Source organism: Artibeus jamaicensis, unplaced genomic scaffold (assembly GCF_021234435.1).
Source record: "Artibeus jamaicensis isolate MK-2021 breed Jamaican fruit bat unplaced genomic scaffold, CSHL_Jam_final scaffold_474, whole genome shotgun sequence".
NCBI classification, from domain to species: Eukaryota; Metazoa; Chordata; class Mammalia; order Chiroptera; family Phyllostomidae; genus Artibeus; species Artibeus jamaicensis.
Window position 1 is genome coordinate 37,120,761 of NW_026522046.1, and position 24,010 is coordinate 37,144,770.

The following is a 24,010-nucleotide window of genomic DNA, read 5'->3' on the forward strand; positions in this document are numbered from 1 at the left end:
CAGAATGCTTTGGACCGAATAAAAACGGAGCTCGGCCAGCGAGGCGTTTCCAGCACCGGGGGATGTGCCCTGGCCCCACATTTTGCGTCTCCAACGGACAGCGGGTGTGCACACCCAGTGTCCGTGCAGGTTCTCAGTGTTCTCAGAGGAGGGCTGACTCACCTGCAGGCTTTCGCCACGGAATCACTCACACCAGCACAACGGCACTCCTCCAGGAATGTCTTTATTTACATGAAAACACCATTTTATACAAATTGAAGACAAATCTTGAGGAAGGGTTTGCCCAGGCATGCTGTCCCTGGTCCCTGATTTCGCCTCTTTCCCTTCATTTTTTGGCATCACGGAGAAAATATCTCAGACTGGCTAAAGGGAACTAAACCCGCCTCTTTCCCCCCTAAAATCACTCTGAATTTTTAATGTCCACCCTCCTTCTTCAAAGAAGACTCTTGCCCAGGGTTATTTTATTTAATTTATTTATGTAATACAGTATAGAAAGCTATATGGTCATAAGCAATGCCTGTACAATCATCCTGCAGAAATTTTTTTTAGGGAGAATTCTTGGTAATTTGAGCCCAGCGGAGCAGTCCCTCCCCCCCGCCCCCACCCCCACTGATAAAAGTGCTTACCAGGAACAGGGATTCTTTTATTTATCAAAGATCCAAAGATACATGGACCAAAAAAATTTCAATTCTGAATGCCTATTGTGTGCACATAAAACCGGCACAAAGAAATAAATGTGTATCCTCATAGTTCCTATATCACAAATAGAGCAGAAGCAGCAATCTGTACAGTAAAATGCAGTGGCAGAGAAAGTTCTCTAAGTCACATGGAATACTCAGAAGTGTGGAACTCTAGAATGCATAGTGATCAGGAAAAGAATACTTAGGCAAGAGAAGCAGCTAAACTCCCACGTCCACATGAAGTGTCCCCCATCGATTCTTAAAGCATATTTCAAGTAGGACTTAACTGGGTCACAAACCACAAGAATAATATACATCTGGCTAAGGGACTACGTGATAAATAATCAGGAGAGAATCTAATCATGCACTAGTTTGATACAGCTAAGTTCTTTACAGTACACAAAAACCATTAATGATGTAGTGTAGAGACCAAAGTGTACAGAGAGAGAATACATTACTGATTTGTGTATTAATTCAAGTTCAGGCATCTACTTGTGTTACAGCACAGCTGTCAAAAGGCGGTAATGAATGAATGATAAAACAGAAAGGCTGGTTTCTTTCCACAATATTCTATAAATGAACACCGATGGGTCGTGAAGCAATGGTTCTGCTGTCCAACTTCAGAGGCTGCTGTGGCGGTTGGTCTAGTTCTGCATCTGCTCGAAGAACTTGTAGGTTGGGTTTTCATAGCCATTCTGCTGCATCTTGGAGAGGTGGCGCTCCTCTGGGGTCACAGCAGCATCAACCTGAAAAGCAAGCACAAGGAACACCGAGTAAAAAACCCCAACCTTTAGAGAGTGCACGTGGAGAAGCTGTAAGATGCTAAGTACTGTACTCTTATTTTGCCAGGACAGCAGACCACTCACTATTCTCTTCTGTCTTCTGCATGTTGACGCCTGGAGCAGAACCCTGCACCCATCAGTTAGTTACGCAGATGCTCCATCCAGCCACCAGGTGGCGCTTCAAACCTTGAGGTGCTCATTGCTTGCGTCCCTGACTCAACATGAATAATACATACCAGACGAAAAATTTGTTTTCCTTTCCCTGTTGGCTCAAAAGATACGCATGAGAAAACCCCACGATGGAAGACGGCTTTACTTGAAAATGTAGGGGTAAACTAGAAAAAATCCTGGAGTAACAGGAAGAGAAATCCTGCAAAGTCTACTGGGAAACACTCAATTCTGGACTGTGCTGTATCTTCCCAGGTTTAACCTGTCCTGTTTTTACTAAATTCAATGTGCTGAAGAGAGGTCGAAGGCTCTTTTAATTAAAATGACAATATATGTACATCAAAGGGGGTCTCATTTGGCACAGGAAAAAATAGAAAAATATAACAAGCATGCCATTCTAGATTACAAATTATCTTCTTCTTTTTTTAAAGTGAGCACTAAGGTATTATAGAAGCATTTCCTGCTAAAGGTTTAAAAATAGACCCTCTGTGGACGTGGTGCCTTATCTCTGAGATTAAGCCGGCAATCATGAACTTGTGGGCCACCCCCCGAACCCAGTGTCACTGTTAGGACACAGCTGTGTGGAACCCTGTGATGCTCTCTCTCACCCTGGGCAGGGTGCGCGCCCTGGCCTGCGGGGCGCGGCTGTTCCGGGGTCCAGTCTATCTGCTCTGCCTCTCAGATTGCACAGACGAGATGAAAGACTTAACTGTCTGCTGCATGAATAAAAACTTGCATTTGTTTTTCTTTTTAAAATGTCTCTTCTGCAAAAACCAGTGGAAGATGAAAAAAAAAGGCAACACCAAAGCAACCAGACGGCAGAGGCCCAGTTTCCAAAGAAAAGGCAGGAGGCAGAGTGCAGAAGATGGTTTTTCCTTCAAAGCCGTCTTTCTATTCTGCACACGATGGCAATGGGCTCCCCACACAATTTCCAGGGAAACACGGCAGGCCTGTCCCCCATGGCTGGGAGCTGCAAAGCGACATTCAGGCCTTGGGCGGTCTCCCCCACACTGCTGTCCCTCTGCTGTCCAACGGAGGGAAAACAGAGTAGGCGTGTTGCCGGTGCTAAGACACCGTGTCTGGGGAGGGGGCTCGATGTGACATTGTGACCAGGCCACACTGTCTAATGAGTAACAGGGACGGAAAGACTGGTGCGGCCACTGTGGGAAACAGTACCAAGGTTCCTCGATAAACTCAAAATAGTCACCGCATGACCCAGCAACTCCACTTCTGGGTGTTTATCAGAAGGAAATGACTCCACAAGTGTCAAAAATATATCTGCACCCGTTGTTGCTGCGTTATGCACAACAGCCAAGACACGAAAACAACCTGAGTGTCCATCGACAGATGAGTGAATGGCAAAAATGTGGCACGTGCACACACACACACAATTATTCAACCATAAAGAAGGAAATCTTATCCTTTGTGATAGCGTGGATGGACCGTGAGGGCACCATGCCGAGTGAAAAATGAGAAAGAAGAAAATTGGATGATATGAATTATATGTGGCATCTAAAACAACCCCAAACTCAGACACAGAGAACAGTGTGGTGGTTGCCACAGACAAGAAGTTGGGGGTCAGTGAAGTGGGTGAAGGATACGAACTTCCAGTTATAGAATAAGTCAGGTCACGGGGACGTAATGGCCACCCCAGCGACTCATCATAGCAACACTATGCTGTATACTCGAGAGTTGCTAAAATAGCATGTCTTAAGAGTTCTCATCACAAGAAAAAACTCATAACTCTGAGGTGATGCATGTTGGCTACACTCACTGTGGTAATCGTTTCACAACTTACACATGTATCAGATCGTGTCGTGTAACTAAAACATTGTATGTCGGTTGTGCCTCAGTAAAGCTGGAAAGTGGACCCGTCAATACGCTCGGGTCGCCCTGTGGTCAGCTGCTGTGACCCTCAGAGGACACTGTTCAAGTGGACGCTCAGCATCGCTGGCCTTATGGGGATAACCGTCCCTGTCTTCCTGTCAGCAGCGGTGTTATTCAAACTTGGGCGTCCCTGCTCTGCGCCACCTCTTAACTGAGATGGCAGAGAACGTCAAGGTTAAAAGGAAGCCCGGCTGCGGACATCCAGCTAAGGCGCTGCGTTTCCGAGTACAGGAAAAGCACAATGGTGCCGGAGCGCTGAGCATGTCCTCTGGGGCCGCAGCAACCCCTGCACTGACTGTCGGCCGTCATCCGCATTCGTCACGTGCAGAGGGGCGCCCGGGAATTCAACACTTTATGCCCCTTCCAAAGCCCGAAGCCAAGCGCTGTAGAGAGCCCTGCCAGAAATGCGAGGCTCAGGGGCTGGTGTGACACCCAGGCAGCTAACCCCTCTCTTTCTTCATGGTCTCTTTTGTACTTGCTCCTCCTCTGTCCCTGGCCACCAGGAGGTGGCCCCTGGGTCACCATTTTTTGCTGTGGGCGGCTTGGCTCTCAGACCTCCAAGGGCCTGGAAGCTGCAGGAGAAAGGGTTATTGTTACAAAATGGCACCCAGGACGTACAGATTGTCTATTTTTTTAACCCCAATCGCTTGGAAGCAGGGGTTCCTGTTCGGCCCAGCTGCCCTGCAACACCTGGTTAGTGTCACCCCCTTGCCAGGACAAGAGGACCCCTGAGGCCAGTGCTTTTACAGTATCACCAGCACGACAGCAGGTGCATCAGTTACGCCGTAACTCCACAGAAAGCTAAACAAGCCACTCTCTTCTCATTTGGGCCGTGAGCGAGATGGCTGCGCGCGTGGAGCAACTTCTGGTGTTCCAGCGACACATCCGTGAGGAAAAGCGCTTCCCACCCTATAATCAAGCATTTGTGTCCTCCTCCCCTTAATCTTTGAAAGCTGAAATATATTTGACATATAACATCATGCAAATTTAAGGTGTACATGTTAATTGGATATATTTATTCACTGTAATATAATTGCCATTGTGGTGATAATTAGTGCCTTTATCATGTTAGAGAATTATCTTTTCTTTCTGGTGGTTGGAATAATTAAGTTCTAGTACCTTTGTAAGTTTGATGATTGCAATATTGTCTGTGTTTACTACCCGGTGCCTTATATCTCTAGGGCTTTGTTACTAGTCAAGTTTGTACCCTTAAACAACACCTGCCCTACCCCCTCTCCCCTTACAGGCGAAGTCTCCTCTCCATTTAGGAGGACTGGAAAGAGCTACAATCTATATTTTCAGGTACCCACTGTCAATTGACATTGGTGTAGAAAAGTACCATCTGCTACTAAACAGAATCTGGGGTCAATGGGCTTCGGGCTTTGCAGGACCAGATTCTAACAGGCTTCGGTCTTCGCAGGACGAGGTTCCAACAGGAGCAACAGTGGATAACTCAGCTGGAGCCAGGCTCTCCCTGGCCACCAAAGAGGGCGGCACATTTGGGAAGCAGTGCAACAGAGGGCCACCGTGTCACTGCTTGCAGCAGAAATAAGGCGTAGTGATCTCCTTGGGACACTGTGGTTAATGGCTCACAGAATGAATCTTTGGCCCTACGGCCAACCAATCACTAAATTAATGTTTACTGCATATTTTTTAAAACAAAACCCAGCAACTGCTCATTTCTCTCTGGTAGCAACTTCATGAATAAAGATGCCAGGCTTGCTTTCATTTCTCCATTTCTGTCATCTTCTGTCGGAATCTTCCACTCTAAGGACAAGAGGTTTCCCAGGGACCAGTGCCCTCTCATGACTTCTTCACGCACTGATGGTGTCAAGCACAGTGTACGCTGTCCCGACAGACTCCAGCCAGGCCGGCCGGAAATATTCATTTATCCCTTTTTGTTCTTAGGGAAGCAGGGTTACTCATTAATCAGAGCAGGTGAGTCGGAGCTGGAAACACACTTGTCTGTGGGTACTCGCGTGTGAAAGCCTGCGAGGGTGGGCGGAGAATGGTGTGCAGGAGAAGCACTCCATGGGGTGCAGACTGTGCTGCGCTCTTGGAGAAGTGGCGCTCTGGGACCCCTCAGCACGCAGTCTCACCTGGCCCAGGTGAGATAGCCCCGGTGCCTAGGCTGGCCTGCAGCTCTCCGTGTTCAAGTTCGACCACCCCCACTAGTCTATAACCTCCTTAAAGGGCAGGGATGGGGGATAACAGTGTAGATGAAGCCCTGACCCCATACTGCCTCACACGGCCCAACACGAGCCTGAGAAAGTGATTCTTCAGGAACACACACCAGGCGGGACACTCGCTCTAGAGAGGTTTCCAGTTGCTATCAAGCAGCTAGAAAGATGAATGTCAAAACAAGAGCAGAACTGCCCTCCCAATAATTTTGTTTCTTTAAGGATGTCTCTTGGCTTAAAAATTATCCCCCCCCTCCCAAATCTGTGTTGGAAGTGTCAACTTTTCTGATCTTCCACATCCGAGGAGACTTTTTTTGGTAATGAAAAGAAACATTTAACTTGGGTAGCTATGATTACACCTTTAAGTCTTCTTTATAGCCTTCAAAGGCATAACCATAGATGACTAGTTATCTATAGATTTATTTTCAAAGACGAAATACTTAGATGACCTTGCATGCCTGACTCAGTCAGAAACATTTTCAACACTCAGGTTCCCAGCCTTCCATTTGGAAAGTCTGCCTCCCTAAGTCTGAGGCAGAGCCGGGGGCTGTGTCCTTTCAAATAAGTACGTGGTCAGTCCTGGGAGAGGCCTCCCCTCCCTGGGCAACATTACTGAGCTCTGTTATGGGCTGAACTGTATCCCCTTCCAATTCATACATTAAAGCCCATACACTGTGATACAGTGTAATTGTATTTAGAGACAGGGTCTATTAAGGTTAAATGAGATCACTAGGATAAACCTTAATCCGGTAATTCTGGTGTCCTTAGAAGCAGAGGTGGTTAGCACATGGACACGCACAGAGGAATATGGGGTGAACGCACAGGGAGGCCACGTACGATCCATCCCTGAGCCCTTGACCTTGGACTTCCGGCCTCCAGAACCGTGCGGAGGTGAACTGGATTTCTGTTGCTGCAGCTCTGTAATGGCAACGCCAGCAGGGAGGCCTTCAAATCACATTGACCGTCACCAGGTCGATGAGACGCTACAGGAGCCTAACTCTCATTCACAACGATTAACCTGCTGCTAAAATTGATTTTGTGACGTTGTTCAAACTGTCAATGACATTAAGTGAGGTCTTACTGTATATGGCCCTCGTCACCGAAGACAGGCACTTCGGTAAAAGGAAGCTGCCTCTGGAATGGATATGTCAGTCCAAGACAATGAAAACACAATTATATTAAAGAAATTAAAAAGGGCTTTTGAATTACTCAAGTATGTAAAACCTTTTATTTGCCCAAACCTGGAACTGAAATGAAAACCCAGACAAAACTGTTTTGAGTGGGAATGAGATGAACTGATGCTGGTATCACTGTATCACACACTGTTTTGAAGGACACAAGCTCAGAAATACTGTTATAAGAAGAGCAACATCCCAAATTTGATGACATTGTCATCGCTGATTTTGTGTGCTCAACTCCAGATTGTCAATCACTCAGTTCTTTCACGTTTTGTTACTCGTTCCCCGGATTCATTCATTTCTTTGCTTTTTAGGACATCCATCCCCGTATGGACGGAGAAAATAAGATACAAAACCGATTTCCATCAGTAGTTTCTGAGAGCAAGTAGCCTGGAGACTTTAGGAGCCGAACAAAGCGAGGTGCCTGGCTTTGCCACAGACTTAGTACATTTAAACTGTTCCCGCTCCCCGACAACCAAACATGGTTTGGAGCACATTTCCTTGGGGTTAGTGAGAAATTTAACTCGCTGGGAACATCTGGGCTTTTCTCTGAAGGAAAAAACAATGGAGAGGATGTGGAGAAATGTGTTCTTTGACCTTGGCCCTACTTGACTTGACATTGGGCAAACGCTTCCTTCTGGGTCTCTTTTCTCATCTACAAAATGAGGAGCAGTCGGATTGGTCACTGGGATCGCTTTCTGCTCTAAAAATTCAACGTCTGTCTAGACCAACTGACCCTCTTTCTCTCACTGTTTTCTAAGAACTTACACATACCATAAGGTTCCCCGCCCCAACTGCACTTTAAAAGCATCTAAGGAACTTACCTGTACATTTTATTTCTCAATATTTTGTATTATGGGTCTAAGAAGTCCCATTTCAATCTTGTGGCTTACTCTGTTCTGGTGCGTAAACTGTGCTGTCCACAGACATGTTGGCCAGAGACTCGCCAGTCTCAGGGGCATCGCTGTGCAGTGACTGCGACCGTCCCGGGTGGGTCCTCTCCCCACCTCCCGTGCACCTGGCTTGGGACTCAGATATTTCAGGTAAGAAGTGCGGGGTCATAGGCTGAACATCTTGAATAAGGTTGCATGTTCCGCTCAGTTGTCTGGTATGATTATTTGCAAAATTTTTAGGTAAGACTCTTTACTGAATATTATTATTTACTATGACCTGGTTTTGGTTAGAGATAAGGCTATTTAAGACACAAAAAATCTGGAAATAAATGTGTTTAGATTTTTATTTGGAAAAAAAAGCAGCCTCCGCTTCCTTTTTCATTTTTAAGTTTTGCTGTTTTTTTTTCTTTTAAATGCTTGAGGGTAATTATACTTTTTTAAGCCAGGCATTATCATTAGTATTTTGATATTTCAATTCAAATTATAAGAAGCTGATGTAGCTGCGCACCACCCCTGGTCATGGTACTTATGTCAGAAGGAATAAAAACCAAAGCAAGAAACAGCACGGATGGAACTGCAGAGCATTATGCTAAGTGAAATAGCATAGCCAGGTGGCGAAAGATAAATACCATGTGATCTCACCTATAAGTGGAACCTAATCAACAAAACAAACAAGGAAGCAAAATATAACCAGAGACGTTGAAAAGAAGAACAAACTGACAGTAACCAGAGGGGAGGGGGGTGGGAGATAACAGAGTAAAGAAGGGAAAGGTTTGTCAAGGAACCTGTACAAAAGACTCATGGACAAAGCCAAAGAGAGGAAGGACTGAGGGTGGGGGTGGGCAGGGCAGGGGAAAGGGGTGGTAGGAAAATGGAGACAATTGTTCTTGAACAACAATAAAAGAAAAAAATCTAAAAAGAAAAGAAAAGACAAGAGCTGCAACTTGAGAACCCCATGTAGAAATATGGATTTTTTTCAGTGAAGAGATACATGGATGAATGACCCTTAGTGCAACGCCAAGCACAGATATCCCCTTGTGGTCTTTAACTCCCACTTGCAAACATGCAGCCATGGTTACCTACCTCCACCACACCATGATGGATGGATGTGTACTGTTTCTTCTTCAGCATCACCAAGGTGATGACAATCACTGTTGCTATGACAACACCGCCCACCATGAGTCCAATGATGGCACCTTTGTTTGAACCCACATCTTCTGCAAAGAACACCTTGAAGACAATAAAGAAAAGGGATTGTAACTGCAGAAGATGCTTTGATGAGGCACATGTAAAGTGTCAGTATATTTGGCTTATCTCATGCTATAATTTGAGCTGTTGGTCACTCCATTTTTTGGTGCATGCTTGAAAATCACACATTCTACTTAACTAAGAAGGACATTTATAGTCTACAGAACAACCTACAATGTGTGGTGGGGGGGCTAGCAAGTCTACTTTCCCCGCCACGTGTCCCTGGGAAGCCAAACAGAAGCCAGGAAGGACCTGAAACCCTTTCACAGGTGAAACATTCGGTAGGAGGTGCGATGATAGATCGAATCTATCAAAAGCGGTGAAGGCAAGAATCATGATTACAAACGGAGGTCAGCATTTTCCCAGTCACAGCAGGTTTAAAATTGGGAGACCTGATGCATGACAGCTATGCCCGCAGATGTCCTAACTTCCTTAGAGGGACCTCGGGACGCAGGAGTAAGCGTTCCAAAACAAAGGAGTCAAACCGAAGAAAGAAGACGTCTTGTTACCCACTCTTAGCCACAGTAACTCAGCAGGAGCCTGAGTTACTGTTTTTTTTTAACAACTGTTTAAAAGACAGTTGTTTCAAAGGGAAGTAGTATATAAGACTTTTTCATAAGTCGCAATAACTCATGCTTTCTTAACATGCTGTCTCCAGAAACCCAGCTAAATGCTGCTGTTTACTTGGATTAAATATAAAAAAAAGCATCTGGAGACCCTTGTCCACAAGAAATTTTTTCAGTATGATACGTTTATTGTACTACAAATCTTCCTAGTGTTTATAAAAACAAGTTACTCTTTTTCAAATTTAACCACTTTTAAACATAACTATAAAGGTAAACTGCAACTTTTACCATCTTTTTATAAGGAGATGATCTCATAGCAGGTCATTTGGCCTAACAACTACAAGACACAGATCACATTTGCTATATAAATTAAGGAAAAGAGTTTCCTAACTACTGTTTACATTTAACATCAAGACAGATTTGATCATGAAAAAAGACAGATTTTCATAACTAAAAACCACATTCGAACAGTCTGAAGAGGCAATATAATACACAGCAAATTACGAGTTTTACTCATGGTCTATTTGCACCAAAATTAGTAGCTGTTCATAAATATTCCACTTTCTGAAGAATCTGCTAGCTTAACATATTTATAAAAAGCAAATAATTAATTAGCTAGTGAGACAAGTGTGAGGTAATCAGCAAGAAATGCAAGCCTGGACATCTTCCTATGTCTTTAAGAAAATACTGTAATTTTGTAATATTCATTGCACTAATTATAGTGCATTATCTTATCAAGGAGTTCAGCAGCGGGAGCAGAGTCTTCTAATTGCTGCCGCTGCCATTAGTCACTGTCGAGTTACAGGAGTCACTGTAATCGCAGCGATGGACTTTTATGACACGGGCCCCAGAAAATGCAAATCGACGCATTAATCTTCAGCTCTCCGCCCCAGCAGCTCCCCCCATCTTCGGTAACTCTCCCAGTTCCTCCTGCAAGCTAGCTCTTCAGCTTCAGCCACATCAAGAACGTCCCTGATTCTAAAATAACTATCCTGGATTAACTTGCCAATGAAAACCATGCTCCAAAAAGCTAAATGTCCTTTTACAAAAAAAAAAAAAATTATGGGAGTGAAAATGCAAATCGGGATCTTGAGTCAGTTTTTGATTTGCTCCAATTCATTATTCAGAGTGAAAAATCGAGGCATAAACAATACATTAAAAGCATTTCTTTTGGAGTTTAATAGCTGGATTTATGCATTTTATTTATGAATATTGGAAAGATAAAATCCCCCTTGAAAGAAAAACAAAAACCACACACAGAGAAAGTACAACAAAAATAAGAGCCGGAGCAAGCCCTTCTCAAATATTATTATTATGATAATTGTATTATCATTTCTTGTTCACCACTGAATGTGTAATAAAACTGTCTCCTTTACTAATTGAACCCTCTTACTGTGCTTACTGATAAGATGGCAGGAACCCTAACATAAAGCAGGATTTATCTGAAGCTTTTAGTAAAGGGTTTTTCCATAATGACTAGAGCTGCCTGCAAAGGAAATGGCTGCTTTTTGATTTCCTTTAATTCTAATATTTTGGGGGGAAAAAAGGTGGAGGGTGGTGACTTTGTTTGAAAAGGAAGCCGTGGTTTTCCTGGCTCAGTTTGTAACCAACAGCACCGCTGGGAATGGCCTGCAGAGTCTCACCTTGGGAGAGACTCAAAGATCCCAGCCCAGATACTACCCGGGAAGAGGACTTAAAACAGGGGAGTCAAGGAAAGGTAGGAAGGCAGGAGCAACGAAGGAATTACAAAATGTGCACTTAAGCCAATGGCCAGAGTAAAGTGTTCCATGAAGCCAAGTAGCATTTGCACGTGTTTGAGATTTTGATCCTTCAAATAAATGTATTACAAGCCTGTCTTCCTAATAAAACAGAATGGAAGTTAATTAGCCTGGCTGTATCATAAACAGCAATTTTACTCTTAGCCCCTTGTGGGCTTAGCTGCTTTGCAGACCAGAGAACTAGACAGAGCCTCTCTTTTCTTCATGTTTCCATGACGATCCTATAAGCAGGTGTCGTATTTTTTTCGTGTTTAATTTTTCCTTAACTGGACATGTGGCACAGGATGAATAGGCGTGGATACGCCATCGGGCAAGACAGAGGGAAGGAAGGGCTCAATCATTTTACGCACCAGTTTTTGATGATGAACCTCGTATCCCGAGTCGTGCCGGAACTCTGCGTCCATCTTCACTTCCGAGATCTCTTCGGTCTTGATATTCGTCAGCCCTGAACCTGCATCGCACCATAAGCAGTTAATTACGACACACAGCACAGGCAGGCTGTTCGTTTCCTCTATAGGCAGCGACGCTGCAACACAAAGGCCCCCCCAAACTCTTTCTAGGCTCAAAGTGAGACGAAAATAGACTAATGACTTTTTCCCAGAAAAATGACACACTATAAATATAAATCCTTAATCACAACCACCTATTTTAAACAAGAGACTTAAAGATTAAAGAAATCTGAAGTTAAGGCTTCTATTGCCTCGAAACACATTATATTTCTATATCTACACATATATATTTTTTTAAATGGGGAAAACAGAAGTTAAATGTTAGTTGGGGGATTGCCAAGGGTTTGTTCCTAGAGTATGTCGGCTTGTTCTAGTGGCTTATTGCTTAGCCTACTGTATGTCTTTTAGCATGTGCTCATAATCCTTCAGAAAAAAATAGTACAAGCCTTTAAAAATGAACATTAATTACCTGGTAGAACAAAAACTGCTACTTTGAGGCTTTGTTCCAATTGCAAATAACTATGCTCATGTATTTATGCAGTGGCATTGTAAAAAGCCTATCGTTTATCCGGCCGAGTGATTTAGGTGCAGATGCTGAGTGCTCCTGGCTCACTGCTGAGTGAGGGGCTGCAGCACACACTTTGAGGAAAGGCTTCTTGGGGACTAACTGACTTTTCCTTCTCTATACGTTGTTCCATGATTCTTCCACTAATTCTTACAATGCACTTTGTTTTTCAAATAATTTGAAGCTTACCAACAAAATGCAAAGTCATTTTTTAAAACAAAAACCCCAAACTACAAAGTATACATTTCTACATTGTATTTAAATAGCAAACGCCAAAGTTTTAGGAGGAGAAGGGCTTTTAAAATCATCTCCCCTCGGGTGTTCCCAACCAAGGGCCAATGCTCAGCTCCGGCCCGAACAAAAGGATGGCCTCTGTTTTCACGCAGCTTTGCCTGGACAAAAGCCTGACCAGCAGACAGCAAGCCCGGTCTTCCCACCTGCATCATAGCCTTGAACACATCAGATGCCCAAGGACAGACGACGTTGTTCCTGCTGATCTTCCTCTTACTCGGGCTGCACATTCCCGGTTCTTTCAACTCCCATGGGACCTAATGTCTTGCTCTTTGTTTAGTCCCTCTTACTAAGTCTTGTCTACAAAGTGCTGTGAAACTTGTCACATGCCTAGCTGAAACAGAGAAGCATGCTGCCCACAGCATGCGATGTGCCGGTCTAACGGCACAGCCTGTCAGAAAGGAACGGAGGATAGCTGCTCATGACCTTGGGGACCCAGGCTGGTCAGGCCCTATCACCCATCTCTTGTCCAGTTGCTCACCCAGTTTCTGTTCCTCAAGCTGCCTGAAAACTGACTCAAGACCAGTATCAATCCACACCTGCTTGTAGGTGTGGTGCTACCTTCTTCCCTTCTGCTCGTCAGAACTACAGGTTCTTATTCTTGTTTCCCCAGCTCTTCTGTTCCCTAGATTCTGAGAATCATGGAGAATGGCTCTGATTTCATCCTCAGGTTCTCTTGACCCGTGATTTATCTGGGTCATAATGATTTGAACTTGGGTAGAGACAGAGGACAGTGTTGACATATGGCCAAAAATTCACACTCCACTCTTCAAGAGGTGAGATGAACTCCCTTCTCTTGGGTGTGGGCTGGATGCACTGACTTGCTTCTAATGAATAGAGAATATGGTGCCAGGGATGGTAGGTGACTTCCAAGACTAGGTCATAAAAGGCATTGCAGCTTCCTTCCTTTCTACTCTTTCTCTTGGTCTGGAGAAAGCCAGCTGCCATGCTGTGAGGACACACAAGCAGCCCTATAAAAGGGTTCCATGATGGGTACTGAAATGGTCTGCCTGCAGCTATGGGGGCAAACCATCTTGGAAACAGACCCAACTGCTCCGTCCAGCCTCCAGCCATCAGAGGACTGCAGCCCTGGCAGGTGTCTTGCGTGCAACCTCCCGAGAGAGCCTGGGCCAGGAGCACCTGCTGAACCACGTTTAACATCTGGGGCATTACAGTGAGAGCAAGACACTAAATGCCTGTTGTTTTAAGTTGCTACGCCATGGGGTTATTTGTTACATAGCAACAGATAACTAATACAAGGGACTAGTGGTTTCCTTTCTTATCTTGATCTACCTTGGGTTTTCACTTCCTTTTATAACCAGGTTGTTCCCTTTAATATAAACATAAAAGACAGAAGGACGATCAAAGTGGGGCAGGCTCCCTCTCTTTCATCATTGAACTAGTGCTCTGACGGTCCCCGCCCCCCATCCCCAACCCTGTCCTGAGAGCGGCAGGGCTGCCTGTTCTCACTTCCTTTCTTCAAAATTATGAGCACTTTATCCTGAGTTTCACCTCATTTGGACTCTAAGCATTCTGACACAAATTTTTATTGGACTGCAACGTTAACACTCTTGTTTATTACTAGTTGTGCATTTTTAGCTTTCTATAAACCCCTTTAAATCTGAGATCCTTGCAGAACCACAGTAATTTCTTTATACCTCAACTTTTTTTTTTTTTTCCTGTTCAGGGTATAGCAATGCAATAGTTAATGTTCTATTTCTGAGATTTTTTAAAAAACTCTTTTGAATAGTTCTTTTTCTTTTAGATTTGTGGAACTAAATAATCACATCAAAAATAAGTAAGAAATCAGCTCCCCACTCAAAAATTTAAAAGCCCACACTGGTTCTGAAAGAATACCAAGAACGCTTTTAATGGTTAAAAAAAATTCAAATTCACGTAGCAAGGCAGAATAACAGGTAATTATAGCTCAATAGTTTGAGACTCTCAGCAGAAAAAGCTCCTGCTAGGTCATTTTTCTACAACATGTATAATCATTTCCTGAAAAGACTTTCTATACATTAAGCAAATCTCACTAAAAGCAGAAAAAAATAATAAGCGTGCCCATAAGAGAACATCAACGGTAATAAGCTGATACTGCACGTACTAAGACGTGATGGGTGGATTTAAATAAAGTGCAGGGACCTTTGTTCGTGGGCTCCCCAGAGGCATTTTCTGGGCTGTGCCGATCCCAGTTGCAGCCCCAGGTTTGTAAGTCATGGTGAGTGCGGGGAGCATGGTGTTCACTTGAGGGCCAAGGACCTGGTTTCCTTCATTAACACTGGAGAAGGCTGGTAATAAATTATAGTGGGAAGGTTCACTTTCCACCCCGGTGAAGAGGCTGCTAGTGTATTTTCCTTCTCTATTCTGGTCAAACGGTGTAACTCGTCCTTCTGAGTCCATTTTTCTCCAGAAAGGAGCCTCACTGGGAAGCTATAATGGCCATCTCTGCTCAGACACCACCCCTGATACTACTGTGTGCCCCACCTGACTCTACGTTCTAGGAGTGACAGCGCCTTGGTGTTTCAGACATGAAAGTCAAGGACGGGGGGGTCACTGTCCTCAGTGGTGATGGTATAAAACCTTTTCTTTACTCGTTTCAGAGTGATAACAGGGATTATTCAGAAACAGTGCGATGCTATGACAATCCTGGGGCAGGTTTTTGAGTGGGCAAGATCTAACAAAATAACATGGCACCTTGGACTGAAGCCCACAGTCTTACAACGTGTGGTGATGGAAGAAGCAAAACTGATGCTACAAAAACGGGGAAAAATGGCTCCAAATCTGCAGGAGGCTCACTAGAAACACAAAAATATAGTCCACCAATCTGTCCGTATGTGTATCCAGCAACTGCAGCTACCATAAGCATGCCTCAATGAGAATCCTCCTCAGTTCACATCTGGGCATTCTTTCCCATCTATGGCTTCTTCGATTGCAGGGAGCCAAGCCTTACGCTGTGTAAGGAAAGAAGCATGGCCCCGGCCGTGCCCTCATCTGCGCAGAACCCTCTTCTTCGCCAGTGGCTGTGCCTCAGGTCATTCCCAAACCTCTCTCAGAGCCCATCTCCAGCATGTGCCTGGTTCACACGCCCTTTGTCAGCGCCCCAACTGCTCCTATCAGACATCGGGGGTCATGTGCATACTTCACGTCTCCCTGCCTTTCCATTCCCAGCTCCTCTTTCTGGACATACAGATGCTGTGTATCCCTTCAATTCCATTGCAAGTTCCTCTGAGCAAGGGACTTAATTTCATGTCTTTCTTAACCTTCCACAGCATTTAATGCAGCGATCTTTGTGAAATATCAAAATGAAGTATGGCTATCATTGTAACAAAGACTTTAGGTAGGCCTTCTTTCCAACTACACATCACATCTAACCATTCTCTAGCTCTTTGCTTAAAACAGCATGTTTTTGTTCAACAATATGTGGAAAAGTTTCCTTCATTTTAGGTTAAAAAAGTTTGACTTTGGTGATATCATCCCACCTGGATATTTCAATAGGAACAGAGCCTCGTGCGTCCCATGCAAGAGACCTAAATAAAATTTAACTCACGTTTTACGCTTGTTGATGAAAATCACCCCTTTCTTTAAAAATAAAGTAGAGAGCACTGGGAAAAAAAGGCCTCTGGCAAATGGCCAGTCTGGTCTGGTCTCAGCTGCAGTTAGAATGAAACTGACCCTTTGCCGTGGGCCCCAGCAGTGGGCTGAACAGGATGCGAATGGCACCAGCTGGCTCCTTGACAGTCACTTGGGTGACACTGGTAATAAGGAGGACATTAAGAGAGCCGAAGCCGCGTCTGATTTACTCTAATTCAAGTTCCTCTGAGAAGCCCTCCAGACAGAGATTCACAAACTGGAGGAGAGCCGCTGTCAAGACGTGTCATCGCGTCCCTGCTGCCTTGTTCGTCGGTGCCAAGGCACGAGGATACCACCAGTCAGACTCTGGCTGGGGACAGAAGTGGCTGAAGCCTGTGAGAGGGGCAGGGTGTGCTCCTGGCCCCATGGCCGACTCCATCTGTACCAGGCTTCTCTGGGTTAACCTCTTCGACCGAGGTTCATTTCCCACTCCCTGATTACGGCACAGGGACATTATGAGGCTGAAGGAAATAAATATGCAAAGGTGTGCGCCGTTAGGAGTAAGGTCTCCCGGGACACAGAGATTTGTTAACTCAGTAACTTCTCTCCTCGTTTTGCGTCACCGACAGTGCTGCCTACTGCCAGCTGCGTGGGCTTGTGCACGGAGTCGCAGTCAGGTGCGCACCTGCCTGTCCCTGCTTCTGGGGCTAGAGTACTTTTAACACTAAGTCTGAGACTCGGCCTAAGTACGGGACACAGAGCAAAAAAAAGCTTTTTCTTAATGCTTGGGAAACTGTGAGAAAAAAAAGAAATGTCTATTTTGGTGCAAATGGGAATTTTAAGTAGTAAGAGAAATAAAGGGCTTGTATGCAAAATTATGCACATACATCTCTTGTGCTGTTTTTGTCACTCCCTGAGAATAAGTATATACAACCTACAAAAGAGGAAATGTGAACATTTCTGGGCTGTGGAGATATCTAAATTCTGAAACTTTTAGGAAATCATGCCTTTTGATTGAAGTTTGAGCCCAGCCAGTGCAGTTCGAAAAGGGCCATCTGGATCTAAGAGAAGAGGCGGGCACCGTGGTCACCGAGGTGCCGCCAGACAGAGCTGCATCTGGGCGGGTTCCCGTTTCTGAGGACAAGCAGGCTCTCTGCAATCCTCTCCACTTAGAGGCATAAAGGGAAAAAAAAAGGTGGAAGGGCTCTCTTATTGTTTGAAAAGGAAAGCTCAGAAAGAAAAAAAAAAACCTTCAGAAATGGAGCATAAGGAAAAGCAAAAAGGGAATGGGAAAAAAAGCTGGGCTTCCAAGTCGTTTCAACCTATGCATTTTGGAGACGTTACTGAGGAAGAAAGGGAACGGCGTCTGCTCAAGCTCAAGCGAAAGATGCTGAGGGGCAGGAGGTCCCCGGGCTGTACCTGGTCGGGTGGTCAGTCCTCGGTCGGCAGCAGGGCGGGCGTCAACAGGCTCGACTGCGCACGGGAAGCAAGACGCACGGAAAGCAAACGAGACAAATCAAGATGGTAAGTTGAGGCTCCTGCACACAGCGCAGGGAAAAGCATGTGCAACACACAAGTTATAAAAAGGAGCAGCTGGAAAAGAACCACAGTGAGTTAATCCTGAGCGTCAGGAGCGGCAGGGGGACCACGTCACGGAAGGCTTACGGCTCTCCGGTGCCCACCCCGACCCCTTAGTTCTCTCCAGGACACGCAGCAGCCTCGGAGTGGGGCTGGGGGGCATGTGGATTCCCCGCTCCACGCGTTTACCCACAGCTTCTTGTCTTTTGATTAGAGATAAAATCTATTATACCCGGCCCAGTGGAAAATCTTAAAGATACCTCCTTTTACCACTGTCCAATCTTATCTTATTTTACAGTGAATTAGCTATAAAAGGACTCCATTAAATCTCCAGGGGAAATGCAAAGATGAATTTATGGGGAGAGAAAAGTCTTACCACATGGCCTGCCTTTTAGTGAATCAAATTTATTCCCAGTTGGAGGGTAAAAGAGATAAACCAAAAAGTAAGTCGGTCAGTCAGTCTCTCTCTCTCTGTAAAGGCTGATTTAAATAGATGACACACAGCTGAAACATGTGAAATACAGACATTCCCTTTCGTATTGCTTGTCTGTGTGAGTATTCTGGGTCCGGCCCAAGGAAAACAGTGCAGTCGGCACGGCAGTGCCCACCACTGTTTACCATCGACTGCTATTTCCAAAGTGTTTCTGATTCTCAGAAATATTAACTTGAACTTAAACACTGGTCTTCGAAGAAATAGGCAAGGGACAGAAACAAAGCTTTTAGGATTAATAAATGGATAAGAGGCCAATGGAGCCGGGGAGGGGAAAGGCCCCTTCTCTTGGGTGAGGCCTGGGAAATAGACAGGTGGGAAGGTAAGGCCGGGTCAGCAAAGGAGTCCATGGGAAGACGAGTGTGCTGGACGGATGGCTTTGGGACCAGCGGCTTCAGTCAGAGCGCACAGCTCGCCAATGGGCATAGCCCAGGCATGCAAGGTGGGACTATCAACCCAGATCGATTTTGAATACCACAGGCAGGGACAGTGAGGCCAAAGGACGTGACGGCATGCCACGTCTTCAAAACACGAGAAAATAATGTTTCTGAGCATACTCAGACATTTGGATGAGTCAGCAGGGCCATGTGGCTTGGGTCTTTCTCATGCAGACAGTGGGAAGGGAGAGGAGAAAGGAAGGTGGAGACAGGTCAACCTAACTTCGACCATGTCCATGATTTTGGGCAACTGGCCACTTCTGAGGCTCTTTCTTCATATGCGAAGTAAAAACAATAACACTTACAACTTCTAATTGTAGTGAGGAACAACAACTGCAAAAATGTAAAACCTGTTTCAGAAACTCTGAAATACTATAAATCCATATCTTTAAACTACCCTATTTATGAAATATTCTATAACAGCTATTGTTATGAGCATAACTAACCCCGATAATTCATATTTTAGATGAAGACACTTGAACAATTATTTTTCTATATTTCATCTCCCCCCGACTCCATCTGCAACCACAGAGAGTAAGAGACTTTATCACTCCCTGTAAAATGGAGTTATTGAACGATTACTGTACTTTTTGAGTTTCCTCACAAGGGCCCCGATGGTGCCTCGACTGAAGATACGGTCCTACGAGGTCCTATGAAAGTGCACTCGTGAGTCAAGGAGTAACAAGGGGGCGACCACGTTGGCCAGTGGTAAAATCATCAGAACGGCGTGCGACTCAGAGGGACGCAGATGAGCCTGGAGTTTAAACGTGGCCCGAAAAGCGGGTCCAGTCTGGGGGTCCACTTGAATGCCACCACTTGTTTCCTGTGACCCTGGGCAACCACATTCCTCCTGAGTCTCAGTTGTGGCCCAAATCAACGTGGCTTCTCCAGGGCTCAGATGTGCAGACACAGGAAATAACCTTATAGATGACTAAGCACTTGAGGGAATACTGAAAAGACGGAATGTGCACAGAGAAAAACCCAAAAGATATAACCACACACACACACAAAATAACTATCATCAGTTATTTCTGGGTGAGGAGACTATTCCTATAAATGTGTCTGCTTTTTTTCAAGGTATGTGTATTATTTTAAAACAGTAATAAAACCTTTTCTTTTTTTAGGAAGGTAAAAAACAGTAATAGTTTTAGTTACTTAATCCCTAGCCTGCGTTAACGGAGGTTGACTCAGTATGAATTAATATTGAAAAATTAACTAACTCTTGGGTTCAGTTGGCAGACACTGATACATTTTTTAAAAGACAATTATTGAAAAAAATGACTATTAAAGAAAGAATACACACTGACAAGACAAAGTACTATGCTATTTCTCAACTACAGCAAATAGTTTCTCAGTTTTCAAAGGGGCCATTAGCTGTTAAACTAGAAGGTGATTTCATAGTGCTCAAATATTCTAACTTGGCTGTTCAGTAAATCAAAATAAGAAAGATCACCTTAGAGAGTTAAAATAAAACTTAATCAGAAATGTGTTATTTCCCTGTCTTCAGCAAGCTTTGAATCAAATCCTTCCCTGCAAGAGGAAACAGAATGATTGAAATTCGGGGATTTTTGAGTCTGTTAGTTCTGGCGCTGCTGGTAATAGACCAATTAATTTTAAGCTAAATGCTGCCCAGCACGGCCTCCCGCCCTGGCCCAACGTGACGGAGGACTCAGCAGCTTCACACAAAGGGAGGCCAGAAGAAGACTGGATTTCAGGTTTAATGAAAGACTTCATTCCATCTCAGTTTCACCACTGACAGTGATTTGTTCATTGCTTTTTTTATGGCCGAGTAAAAATAGAGCAGAAGGCAACTGGCAACTTCAGTTTGCAAGTACGCACAGGCAGCCTTACAAGGCATGTTGTGCTTCATTAAGAACGTGATAGTATTTTATGTGGGTGTTATGTGCAAAGACGCTGCCTGCTGGCCACACGGACTTTCTGGTGGCCACCGCATTCCAGGTTGACCTTCTTGGCTGCCTGCTCAGGAAGTCATAAAAATGAACAAACTCAAATGCTATTAACACAAACACTTCCAGCCACATGGTTTCATGATCCACGAGAAAAACAGTGTTATGAACAACAGCTTCACTTCACTTTTGTCAGTGTGGTTTGGTGGATTGGAAAAAAACAGAGAATAAAAGTCTCTGCAGGCAGACTGCAGCTGGTTGAAGAGCCTAAGATATTGGAAAACGGTGTTTGTGATAACGGTGTTTGTTGCTTTTTCAATATAAATGAAAAGAATGCCTGGGTGTCTGAGCCTCTACCTGGACTTCACTGACTGTTCTTAAGAGAAGCAACACATTTTTGGTGAGTGTTTGAAGCTGTCACGATAAGGGTCACGTGAACAATGACGGGAAATCCTTTGAGAATTCTAGGTACTTTCAATAGTTGTGTATGTGGGCACAGGTTTGTCAGATTAACAAGAAACAGGGCTCTGGAACAAGGGAGACAAGGGAGAGGCGTAGGGCAGGAAGGGCAAGATTTAGGTTTACAGACGTTGGTATAAAACAATGTAATAATTAATAAGTAATCATACAGGAACAAACTCTGTTTCACAGCGGTTAATTTACTTCTGCCACACCCCGTATATATGTGTTAGTCATTAATTTTAAGGATACACTATTTGGGCCATCGAGCGATTCTCCGTGAGACGGGCTGGTAAAACCTCTCTAATAAGATCCTGGTTCTATTTGGGGGGTGGGGTGGCAGAAAGAGCTACCACTAAACACGCACGTTGTTGCGGGCACTCTGCTGAGAGCTTTACCTGCCATCTCATCTCATGCTCACAGCCTGTTTGTAGTTAAGAGTTATCATCAACTCCTAGGAAACAGTCAGAGAGGCTCTGTCACTTGCCCATAGCACACAGCACACAGCAGGAGTGTAAACTCCAATCCACATCATCCGAGGGGGTGGGGGGCAGTGTGGAGGTGGTCTGGGTTGTCACCCTGACTGGAGGAGCCAGGGCACTGTTGGCTTTCGGTACATGGGGACCGGGGACGTTAGGGGCCAGGCACGGGGCAATGCCTCCAACGCACCCTACACAATTTCTTATATTTATGATTATGTGAGTCCAGAACAGAACTCAGTTTTATAAGCAAATACAAAGCATTTCTGCATAGTTTTTTTACTGAAACCTGGATATTCCAGGAGCTTGCCACTGGAGAAATGGAGGGAAGGCTCTTTTATTCACAGCCTTCCCGAGAGTTATTCACTATTGTAGGAAATCACGTCCGTTGGCTCGGAGAGGCTGAACTGTGGAACCAGCCTGAGCAGCACGCTCCCGAATTTGCCACACCCACACGGGACAGACGCCTGCCCAGGCTGCTGTCCTGTCCAGCAGTCGTGCCCTAACACTTACATGCTGAAACACGCACTACACATTACATCCCTTTTAGTGATCCCCCCGCCCCCTGAACTGGGTCAGCCCATTTTACTTTAAGATTCCTTATTAAGAAGGCTTTCTGACATGTTATAAAACATTTCAGAAATGTTTCTCACTGGGTCTGATGACAGTGAGAACCAGAACTCAGCCTCTGAGACCTTAAACAGTATTGCTTCCAATACTTCTTTTATATAAGATTTTCCTGTTTGTCAATAACTAATCCTTATTTAATAACACCAGTTCTTTCGATGAGGCCTGGGCAAGGCAGTGGCTCTGCCTGGGTCAAGAGTCCAGAGGCACTCAATCCGGGGACTTTGCCAAACCGGACATCTTGGCAACACCTGAGGGCCTGGCGTGTGTGTGTTTGTGTTTTCTCACACTTGTGTGCACGGATGCTTTCCCTGGGACCAAGGCTACAATGTGTGCGCTGTTAGGAGTCTGAGTCCAGTGACCGCAGACTGCTCTTGGAGTGCACATCCGAACTCAGGTGTTTAGGCCGTTGCAGTTCTGGGTGTCTGCAAGCCAGATCGTTCTTGCCTTCCCAAAAGTGATCATTTGGGGAAATCCAGAAGAGTTAGTCTGAATTTATTTCTCTGGATTATTTGACAGGAGGAGGGGAAGGAGGCGGATCATGATGGCATTAGGATTTATTTAGGAAGGCGCTTTGGTGATATATTACTATTTTGTCTTAAAAGGAACAATCTCTCCATTTTCTTCCTAACCAAAATGGGGCAGTTTGACTACTATTGAAAATTTTTGACAGAAGCAGCTTGCTCCATTCATAAAATGCATATAATTTTAATGGTGATCACATACATGCCTGTGGATACATCTACGTCAGGATAAAATGTCTAGGGTATATAAAGGCAGATTTCTTTAACTGTTGGTATTATTTCTACTATTAATATGATAAATGCCAATTTAAATTGACCTCGTTAAAGACGCCGAGGAAATATGCAGGCTGATACTCATATATAAAGCAGTTAAGCTCTTAATATCTTGCAGAGTGAGAAAGTAAAGGGAAAATCTGAAATTCAGGCAATGCGGTATCTTCTGGGATGGTACACAAGGTTTTGTTATTCTGCGGTGTGCCGCGTGGCACCAGCTGATTGTATTCCACTGTATTCGCCACGTGTGAAACGTTAACATAAGCAGGACTTTAGTGTCTTTGATTCTTGCTAAACTCTTGCTAAATTCTTGCTAAATGTGTACAGTCCACACGTCTCCAAATTCCCAACACTGAGGAGAAATGACTGTGTTTGTTTGTGTTATAACACAAACAAACACAGTCATTTCTGTAAGTTCATTTTACTCTGCTGCTGGCTAAGATTCCTCTGGGCTTTCTGAATCTCTTTCCATAAACTTTACCATAAATAAAGTGATCATTTTTAGTCTCTGTATCTGCATGTTTGTTCATAAAAATGATGTAGGTAGGTGCTGAAGTATGTTTTATCCTAGTTCAATAATGGCAAATATTAAATGGAAACATCTCACTTATAAAAACTATATATTTAAAAAAAACTGAAAATGTCTCAAATCATGAGAACTTGCTAAGTAATTCTTTATAAAAATAACAGTGTACTCTATATATTCAATTTTTTTCATAAAAAGCTAGCTCTTGGACAAAAATGACACACCAAACACATAACATTATATGGTATAAAGGACATTAAGGACAGTAACTGTTGATCAGAAAAGTGTGTTAGACTTCAGCATGTTACCTATTTCTCCCTCAATCAAACAGCCCAAATGTTGTACAGGAAAAGAGGGAATCTCATGTGCATGCAGTTTACAAATGAGGCTGGGCATGTTCCACCAGCGATTTTCATCAGACATGGCACAATGAGGGTTTTAAATGGCCAAAATGTTTCCACAACTAAAAACTGCT

General features: G+C 44.3%; 1 protein-coding gene across 6 annotated transcripts in view; it reads right to left on the reverse strand.

Moving 5' to 3' along the window:
• Nucleotides 1–207: 207 nt before the first annotated feature.
• APP (amyloid beta precursor protein) overlaps nt 208–24,010 on the reverse strand; it is a 236,498-nt gene continuing 212,695 nt past the window's right edge. For 3 of the 6 annotated variants that reach the window (XM_053657544.1, XM_053657542.1, XM_037155233.2), the window contains 4 exons: nt 17,655–17,708; nt 11,711–11,811; nt 8,852–8,998; nt 208–1,426 (listed from right to left, as the gene is read on the reverse strand). In XM_053657544.1, the coding sequence (XP_053513519.1) occupies nt 1,325–1,426; nt 8,852–8,998; nt 11,711–11,811; nt 17,655–17,708 (404 nt within the window). In that variant the 3' untranslated portion in view covers nt 208–1,324. The remainder of the gene's footprint in view (nt 1,427–8,851; nt 8,999–11,710; nt 11,812–17,654; nt 17,709–24,010) is intronic. The other 3 variants (XM_053657546.1, XM_053657543.1, XM_053657541.1) reach the window with 1 other exon arrangement.